Source organism: Aythya marila (genome assembly GCF_965140915.1).
Source record: "Aythya marila genome assembly, chromosome: 3".
Classification (NCBI taxonomy): Eukaryota; Metazoa; Chordata; class Aves; order Anseriformes; family Anatidae; genus Aythya; species Aythya marila.
This window is the reverse complement of record NC_139044.1, coordinates 29,965,854-29,975,318: the sequence shown is the minus strand read 5'-3', so window position 1 is coordinate 29,975,318 and position 9,465 is coordinate 29,965,854. Positions and strand designations below refer to the sequence as shown.

At 37.7% G+C, this 9,465-nt stretch overlaps 1 protein-coding gene across 6 annotated transcripts in view; it reads right to left on the bottom strand.

Moving 5' to 3' along the window:
- SPAST (spastin) overlaps positions 1 to 9,465 on the bottom strand; it is a 36,107-nt gene that overhangs the window by 5,992 nt on the left and 20,650 nt on the right. For 5 of the 6 annotated variants that reach the window (XM_082757610.1, XM_082757612.1, XM_082757611.1 and 2 more), the window contains 9 exons: positions 8,583 to 8,657; positions 7,241 to 7,312; positions 6,658 to 6,733; positions 5,999 to 6,090; positions 5,209 to 5,288; positions 4,373 to 4,415; positions 3,638 to 3,717; positions 1,330 to 1,400; positions 466 to 506 (listed from right to left, as the gene is read on the bottom strand). In XM_082757610.1, the coding sequence (XP_082613736.1) occupies positions 466 to 506; positions 1,330 to 1,400; positions 3,638 to 3,717; positions 4,373 to 4,415; positions 5,209 to 5,288; positions 5,999 to 6,090; positions 6,658 to 6,733; positions 7,241 to 7,312; positions 8,583 to 8,657 (630 nt within the window). Of the gene's footprint in view, positions 1 to 465; positions 507 to 1,329; positions 1,401 to 2,376; positions 3,181 to 3,637; positions 3,718 to 4,372; positions 4,416 to 5,208; positions 5,289 to 5,998; positions 6,091 to 6,657; positions 6,734 to 7,240; positions 7,313 to 8,582; positions 8,658 to 9,465 lie in introns of those variants that run through there. The other variant, XR_014317258.1, reaches the window with a different exon arrangement.

The window sequence follows — 9,465 nt, the reverse complement described above, 5'->3', positions numbered from 1 at the left end:
CACGTACATTTTGAAAAGAAATTTTTATATAGAGGACTAATCTCTTTTTTCTTTATGTTTATAAATAAAAACAGATCTGTTTTAAAATCACTCAGACATTCTTCCTAAGATGACTTGTCTTATGTAAAGCTGGGAAAAAAATAATAATTTGATGTAATAATTCCAGGAAGGTTTTGGGGGAGTAACACCAAGAAAATGAAAGTCATGCCTCTGACATCATCTGGAAGGTAACATGAAGTTGCAATTCAGTGTGAGAGAAAGATAGGGCAGTTACATGAAACTATGAAAAGCAGAAGCCTATTATCAGAAAGAGGTGCTCCTAAGTGTGATAACCAAAACCATGCAAAGAACCTCGGACATCTAAGCACAGAGTTTTCTTCTCAATCACTATTTGACTACATGACAAATGCCTGCTGAGCATACGTTCCATTCAAAAGGGGAAACAGAACTGCTGGAATAGCATACCTCACTGGCAGACATGTTCTTCACCTGTTCTGGTTTTAATTCTGTAAAAATAAAGACAGACCATTGAGTTTCATAGGAAAACTCATCACTTCTGTGAGCTAAAGCATGATAGAAGTAGTTTAACCTGAAAAAAAAAAACCACAGCTATGACTTATACCTCCCCCTGCCTCAACATAACCTCCTGTACAGGACTGTGATATTTCTCCTCTCCTTCCTCCCCATTTATCAACTCCTACCCAGGCTCCTCCCACACTGATTCATTGCAGATATTGTACAAGGCGTTAGGCAGAACTACTTCCTTCCTCAGAAAGTACAGGAACACCATCCAAACATAACAGCTGCCCTCCACCATTTTATTCCTGGAATCTACAACCCTCCCCAGCCTGAAAACATGCATAATTCTCAGGGAACTGAAAGCTACCATTAGCCAAGCATATAAAAATCAAATCAGGCAGCGCACGTAAGATTACATATCTTGCCATACACAGTACGGGGGCTGGGGGTGTTCTAATCATTCTATCACTCTTCACCATTCTACAGTTTTCTACTTGAAATACTGTTATGGTATCAACATATTACAGCACATTTTTTGCTCTGAGGGCACAGGAAAAAGAAACATAGATGGGATTGCCAAGGCTGACATTAAAGACATTTAAAAAACGTTTTATTTGGAAACCAGGAACAGGTGGAAGAAACATTATGCAGTCTCTTCTCAAAATGGACTTGCATGGGAATTGATTTGCCAAAGTAAAGCCTGCATACCTTAATGCATACATTGTTAATCAACCACTCTAAATTAACATTTCAAAGTCTCCAAGGGCACTGAGTTTTTGCAAAGCCTAAATATAAAGCCATCCAGCTTACCTCGGATAGGACCCAGTGCTGCATCCTTTGCTAACGCAGTTAAATCACTCCCAGAGTATCCATCTGTCATTCTTTGTAAAAGCAAAAAGTAGGGAGAAAGGAAAAATAAAAAGCTTTAAATGCTTAAATATTTTAATTACACATGGTTAACATGTTACTTAATCAGAAAAAGAATACTATTAAAATGTTGGTTTTGCGAGTTCAATAAACCACATTAATAACCGACAAGTGCATTCAACTTAGGTGATTTATATTTAAAAGTCTTCTCTAGCTTAAATTTAGGTACAGATATTCAAGTCCTGCATAATTTGCTAAGGAAAGTAAAAAGAGCAGCCAACTAAGATTTGCAGATGAAAACTAACCCCAAGAACATTACTACTTCTGTTACAAGAATGTCCTACCACCACTTTGTCACGATTTGCTGCAGATGAGTATAAAACCAAAAAGTAACTGTCCTGTAAATCAATACAATGAGAATCCAATACCACGCATCTATGATGATTTGATCAGGTGACCTGTTTTCTGAATAAAACTTCTGGTCGACACTGGAGCCATACAAAGGGTAAAAGCAGGCATTACTAAAAATCTAATAGCGTTTGGGTTTGAAAGTGATAGTTTCACAGTATGCCTTTTGTGGAAAGCAACAGCAGGAGCTGACTAGTGGATGCCAGAAAAGAAAACATTCTATTAATTCAGCAGAGTAACTACAAGTCTGAAGAGCAGCACCTTGTTGCTTAGCAAGCTGCAGTACAAACAGCATTAATTTTGGTGGAAGACCTTTTTCCAGTGTTGAATACTCAGTAAGATAGACTATATTCTCAATGTACTTGGCAAGCAATTCTCAGGATTGGCAGTCTGCATCTTAGTAGAGAACCGAAACTGCCTCCTACAGTGTACACAATGGAAAACAGTTCTCTCTCATAGCTGAAGTCTAACTTGTCAACTTATTCCCATGTTGAAGCCTTAAATATTTCAAAGATTAAAGCTCTCCACTGAACTGAGAAGCCACAAATACTGCTAATACAGGTGAAAAGAAGTAAGGATTACCTAAAGAAAAAGAAAAAACAATTCAAAGAAGTGATTCTATGATTCTAAGTGTTGGGACAGCGCTCACATTTGGGTTAACTCTTAGGTGGTCAGAAGTTGGACTTAATGATCCTCGTGGGTCTCTTCCAAATTGGGATATTCTATAATAAACTTCATAGCCCTGTCTTCTGGAGATAAATAAATGTTATAGTTTACAAGGAATTGCAGAGGAGAGAAGGAAGTTCACAGCATCATAAAGAAGGTTAAATTCCTGTTTCTTCTGGAGCGGAAAAAAAGATGAGATGGAACACACAAGGCTCTTGACTTTGGTCTTTTGTCTAAATTCTTCCAGAAGAAGTGTACTTAAGTTGCATTTGTAATTTGGTGTGTAAATTTGCAGTTAGAATACAAATCACTGCCTTCTTCCTCCAGCTAGCTATCACTGCAGCCTAAGTATGGCCTCAGCTAGCATCCCTGAATTACAAAGTACTTATTCAGGTGGATTATACGCCAAGTTTCTGTAACATTATTAAGAGGCTGACAAATGCCACACCCAGTAGTGTACTCGCCTCTTGTGTACTACCACAAACAGAAACAGAGACTGAAGTACATCCACTTGAATACGTGGTTACTCACAGTCAGTTTTTACTCCTTCCTGCCCAAGGCACTTTACCTACTTGTTAGTCTACCTTCCTTCACACCCACTACATTTGCTTCTGAAGATGGAGAACAGCACTGCTGTGTCAACCTTAATGATGAAAAACAAAACACAACACTTAGCTTTGTCATAGGAAAGGCCTTTAACTTGCATTTTTCCAAACATACCTGAAATTGAGAAGAACCTAAAATTATCCAGTGCTTGCTCTGTTATGTTGGTAATATCTTTAATAAACCCAGCAGACAACCAAAGAAAAGTTGCTTTTGAAATGCATAAGCAATGCAAAACCAGTATTTGCATCATGGAGGAGAGCTGGACTGCCTGAGGGATTAGTGGAGAGAAGCATCTCCCTCTCATCTCCGCAGAAAGAAGTACAGAACAGCATGTTTCAACATCAGAAGCCTAGCCAGTTAGTACAGGGAAAAAACAAGCACACATGTATACAAGGGTATAGGAAAACAATTTCCTACAGCCTGAAACCTTCCTAAAATACATCTAATGCATTGACAGTAAGTTTTATCACTTTTGTATGATCAACAACATCAGTTACATTTGGAATGAATAAAACAGTCTGAATGAATTTAGTAGATAAGTATTTATTTAGTATAGTTACAGAATTCTTACCTAGCTAGTTGTGCCAACTCTTTTTGGGTCAATGGACTTCCTTGCTTGCTTAGAAGATTTCTTAGCAAAATCAACCTTGTCTGAAGAAAAAAAGAAAACAGATTTATATGTAAAAACTGATTTTTATGATACACAAAATTGCAACAACAGAACTATCTGTTTGTCAGGTTAGCTTTTGCGCTTCACTGGTTTAAACTTGCCTATAGAGCTTTTGTGGATTAGACTGTACACGATAATCTCCCCAGAGGAAGAGATAGGGATTTGCTAATAATGAGGACAAGGGTCATGCTTGCTCTAAAAAGGCACTAAATAATAAGAATGTTACAATCCTCATCAAAAGCCCTAAATTGCTGTTCAGCAAAAAAATATTAAGAGAGCTACTTTCATCTTTTGCAATAAACACTCCCCTAGCCAAACAAACCTGCTTCTGCATGCCATATTTCAGACTTGTCAATGCCTGCCTGTATGTAAGGCAACACCGCACTAGCTAAGTAGATACTACCAGATTTGCTAATATCAAGGGTAGAAAAACGCAACTGATTAACGTAGTTGCCAGAATTAAAACACAGTGTATACGGCCAAGCTGGGTCAGAAGTTAAATTAAAAAAAAACAACAGTCATCCATTAGGGCTAGTTAAGGATAATGTACAAAATGCTTTTTGGGGGATTGTTTTGTTTTTCTTTCAAATACAATTGATCTAAAATTGAAGAAAATACATGGAAACCAATACTTACTTCCTCATTTGGTAAAGATACATATACCCGTTTAGTGAATCGTCTAGGAAAAAAACACATATATAAATACATATACTTCTATAGTTTTGTGGTGCATACAGATCTAGGTTTGATAGATATGTCAATTTCACTTACATAATCTAATTCTAGAGAGTAGAACTACAAATTAAACAAATAACATGCATGAGCTGCTGGTGTCACCTTACTCTTCTTGAAGTCATGAAACTCCTTCCAAAGAGAAAACAATCTAAAGGTAAATATATCACTGACTACCAGCATAAATAAATAAATAAATAAATGAAGCATCTCCTCACAGGAGGACTTTTGAATTATTAAAAATGCAATTCATTTGTTCAGACAGTGCCTATTTTCCTCAATCAAAAATGAAGAGAAGCAAATACGAGAATTTGCAGCAAAAAAAAGTCCTAAGGCAAATCTACAGCAAGATCTTCAACCACAGGTGACACTGAAAGTCCAATATTTGCACGGAAGAAATACTAGATTTCATTCATGACATTTCTTTCTTCAGCCTGTCATTAAGTTCCAAACATAAAAGAAGCAGTATGTAAGATATGTGAGAGTTAGAAAACGCTGAGTTAGTCTCCACAGGCACTGCTGTGTTAGACAACAGGAAGACTGCCATCCTTGCACAGATGTATCCCAAAAGAGAAGAGACAAGCACCTCCTTGAGAAGGTAAATAATTTTCTTTTGCCAAACAATTTTGCCTAATTAGTCCAAGACTTAGAACAAGCAGGATACTAAACATCAAAACCTGCTGTTCATAAAACAAGCATCATATGATTGCATTCAAAGAAGAGAAGAGACGTTTTGATACCTGAGAACAGCATCATCAAGCTCCTGTGGCCTGTTTGTTGCTCCCATCACAAGTATTCTGTCCTCTCCAGAAGACTGCACCTACATAACACAGAAAGGCAAGACAGCTTTCAGTTAACATCATTTAGTTAGTGACTTGTTATGCATTCAGTGCACTGATGGGATTTTACTGTTTTTAAAGGCAATTAACTTGGCTTTTATATAAATAATATTTTAAGGGCATAATAATAAAAAAGTAAAAAATTTTAATAAATTGTGTATACCAATGATCTGCACTAGTCTGTCTGAAATCATCACTTAAGTCTCACGTTACCCCTTAACAAAGTGCACTTTTATGATGCAGATCCCTTAAAGAAAAAAAAGGATACTGGTTAAAACTCATTTGATTCTCTTCTATTTACCAAAAAGAAACATGCAATTGCAAACAAAGATTCACCTCTGCCTAACCCTCCCAAGTGTCCTTGCTCTGTAAAATCATTTGTTCTCAAAGTTCCTTTATTATAGCCATTTGTTATCCTTTCCTCTCTTTTCTCTGTTCAACCCATTATTTCAGCTCCAGATTACCGTCTCCTACCTTTCAACTCAGACCAAATTTTCCAGAACATTGTAGTACGCAGGCAAAAAACTAACAGCAATAAAAAAAAAGTTTGCCAGCCAAGGGGGTGGTGTGGGGACACTGGAGAAAAAAACAGCAGCTAAATAGAATTTGTGCTTCATCTGCAACCTCTACTGGCATCTACTATGTTGGCCAATTCTGCTAAATCAAGCAACACCTAGGACTATATACTTACGCCATCAAATTCTATTAAAAATTCTGTTTTTAGACGCCTACTGGCATCATGTTCACCTTCTCGTCTTTCACACAGAAGGCTATCAACTTCATCTAAAAAAACAACAGAAGAAATACACCTTAGTTATGCAGACAACACTGAAGTCTTCATAGCTCCTTAAGTTCTTTCACTAATATAGGGCTCCAGCAAGAAAGATCAAATTTTCTTTTTTCTGTAGGAGACAGACACATCTATCTTTAATATATAAGCAGACATTAAAAGCTTGTCTAATTTTCTGACTAGACTTACCATGCTGCTGTGCGTTGTCATTTAAATATGCAATACAAACCATAGATCAGATAAAAAAAATCCTGCTGGATAATAAACTGTAACTCAGGACAAGCAAAGCCTATTTTTATGTTTGAAGTTTAACATTAAAATGATCTTGTTCTGTAAAGGTAGTAAAGGCTGTGTGTTCGTGGTGCTATTTTTTCCCCTCTCAGCACTAAAATAGTAGCGATCTAACATGTTCTGTTGGAACTGATTAGCCAGCATATCATAACCAAGACATTGCCTTTACACTACAGAATTACCCCAAGTAGTTCACCTGGCAATTCAAACTTAAGTCATCAAAATGTTTAAGGAAGTACACAAAAGGTCAACAGCGTTTAACGTCTTACCAATAAAAATTATAGAAGGCTGAAGTTCTCTTGCCACTGCAAATAGAGCACGCACCAGTTTCTCGCCTTCACCCACCTGAAACAACAATAAACTGTTTTTTGGAAGGAGTTTAGAAAGCATTTATTAGAGGACCCCTAACACAAGGACTTCCAGAAAAAAAAATATGCTGACAAAACAAACACACTTAACCTGCTAGTACATGCCTAGCTAGGTTACCAGTAGCTGAGTGTTATATTTAAGACAAAAAAAAAGTGTATAACACAACTTCACTTATGATTCCAGTTGGGACATCAAGAGGTTTTGGTACCTAAATCGTGAGAGATCTTAGACCATTATTTTCTTAAAAGAAGAAAAAACAACCACCACTCCTCCGTATCACAGCCAGTATCATCCTGAACTGCAAAAAAAAGCCTTTGACACTGAGTTATCACAAGCACAAACCACTGTTTTTACTTCACAAGTCACTTCTCTAAGGACTTCATATTCACTATATGCAACCAGTTCAAAGACTTGTCAGAAGTCCTGGCCTTCTTAAGCCCCAACTATAGCACATGTGTTTTCAGATTAATACAATTTACTTACATATTTTGAAGTTAGGCTTGCTGCACTTATATTGAAGAAAGTGGCATTGGATTCTGCAGCAACCGCTTTGGCCTAAGACAGAAAAGTACTTTTTAAAACATCAAATTGACGAGACCTCTGTAGCTCTCACTGATGTTCTTAGCAGTGCTTTGAAAACCCCTATTCCTTCAGAGGGAATACATTGTAGATGCTTCACAGAACTTCTGTACAGGCCACTTACAAATAGGAATAGGTAAGCAGCTGAACCACTATAGAATTTTCCAGACTGCCTTACACTTCTCTAATCATATCTCCACAGCCAACTACAACTTGCTTACTGAAGAATACCAGTCTCCAACTTCTTTCAATGTATCATGAGAAGGCACTCAAAACTGTTTTGACTTATTTAGAGTGGTAACTTAGGATAGCAGTTGAATTGAGCCACGTTAAAATTATTATTTTTTCCTCCTCATCCCATCTATACAAAAATTGCTGTCAGAGGAAAGCTAGAAAAAAGAATCAGTTCAGCCAGAATGCATTACCTTCTTCCTTAACAGCCTCACCATACTCAAGAAGTTATGGTTCCCTGGTTTTACTGGGCTTTTTTGGCAGGGGTGAGGTGAGGGTTGTGGGTTTTGTTTGTTTTGAACTGATTACCAATTGAGTTCCAATAGGTAAACCTAACAGAAGAGCCTAAGTGAGCCGCTCAGCATTCCTGCTCATGTGTTTCATAGCTTCAGCAAAGGCAGCGTGCAGCTGCAGCTTGCCACGTGATGCAGGAGGATGTGCCTAGCTCAGCTGCACCAGGACACACAGTGTTCCCTGGCTGCTACACAGCCATTTCACTCCAGCTCCCTCAACCCTGCACGTCAGGCTGTAAAACAAGGAGCCAGGCAGTTCTCCAGCACTTGCATTTTTCACACAGCGGTGTGGAAGGCAGACAACTCCTTTCTTGCTACTGTGCTCTCTCCCCAGTTCCAAAAAATACTCACATTTCTGCTATGTTTTAGTGGAGAGCAGACTATTTTTAAGTGCTGCTTTATACAAACAATTAACCATGTTACTTTCATTCTCTCTGAAAATGAAATTTAGACATTACATTTTTTCCACATACACAGCTGGAGGAGCTCTGCTAGAAGTTCTAACAGCATTCACAGAGCAATGTACAGACATAACGCCAACAAGCTTCCCAGTTAAAGCACAATACATCTAAATTTTTCCATAAAAGATGGCACTTTAAGAGTAGTTCTAAATTACACAACATAAAGGTTACTTGGAAAAACAAGTGCAGAAAAACTGAAAGCCACCCCACATGGTTACATTCTAAGCCCACCAACTCATGCATGCAGTAGAGTTTTCTCACCAGCATTGTCTTCCCATTTCCTGGTGGGCCAAACAGCAACAGTCCACGTGCAGGAGCTCTAAGTCCTGTAAATAACTTGAAAAAATACATAATCATAAATTACCTTGGAAGCGCTGAAGTGCTAGAGAAACTTAGCATAAATATATAAACACTTGGCTAGATCACTACATGGAGAACTCGTGACGATGATTTTTAATTTTTTTTTTTTTGTAAAACTATGAAAAAATCTGAGTTTTATTAAATACCAAAGGAAATCCTAAAGTCTGTTTCTAAGCCTTACCAACATTAACAGTCTCCAATTAGCTTAAATCCTAGGATCACAATTCTGCTTTATTAACAGTGATGATTGTTGCATCCAAAAGCAAGCCATTTAATCTCGGCTGGGGGATGACATAAAGAAACGCTGATATACCTTTATAAGAAAATGACTAAAGATTAAGGAATGGCTTACATTGGCAATGACAGCAACAGTTCTCCAGCTGTATGTATTTTTAGGGAATTTCTACATTTTATTACTAACTTGCCCTAATGCAGGTGCCTATCATCTCTCACACAACGGTTAAATTACACCACGATCATTCTGGGCATGGACACACTGTGAAAGGAGCAGAAGAGGCAGTAATATATTCCCAAAGACCAGCCTATCAGGCTAAAGCAACAAATTCCATGTAAAAATGTAAGGCAGTGTGCACATGCAGGTGTGCAGTAGGAGGGTAAAAGCAGTGTTCCTATTAACTCCATATAGAAGAACCACTTCATCTTTTTTTTTTTTTTAAATGAAGATCTTGAAGACTTACGCCTTAACCTGAAGGTATTTAAAGTATTACTTCACCACCACCTACTCCCTCCAAATTCCACTGATAATCTCCTCACTCCCACTTCG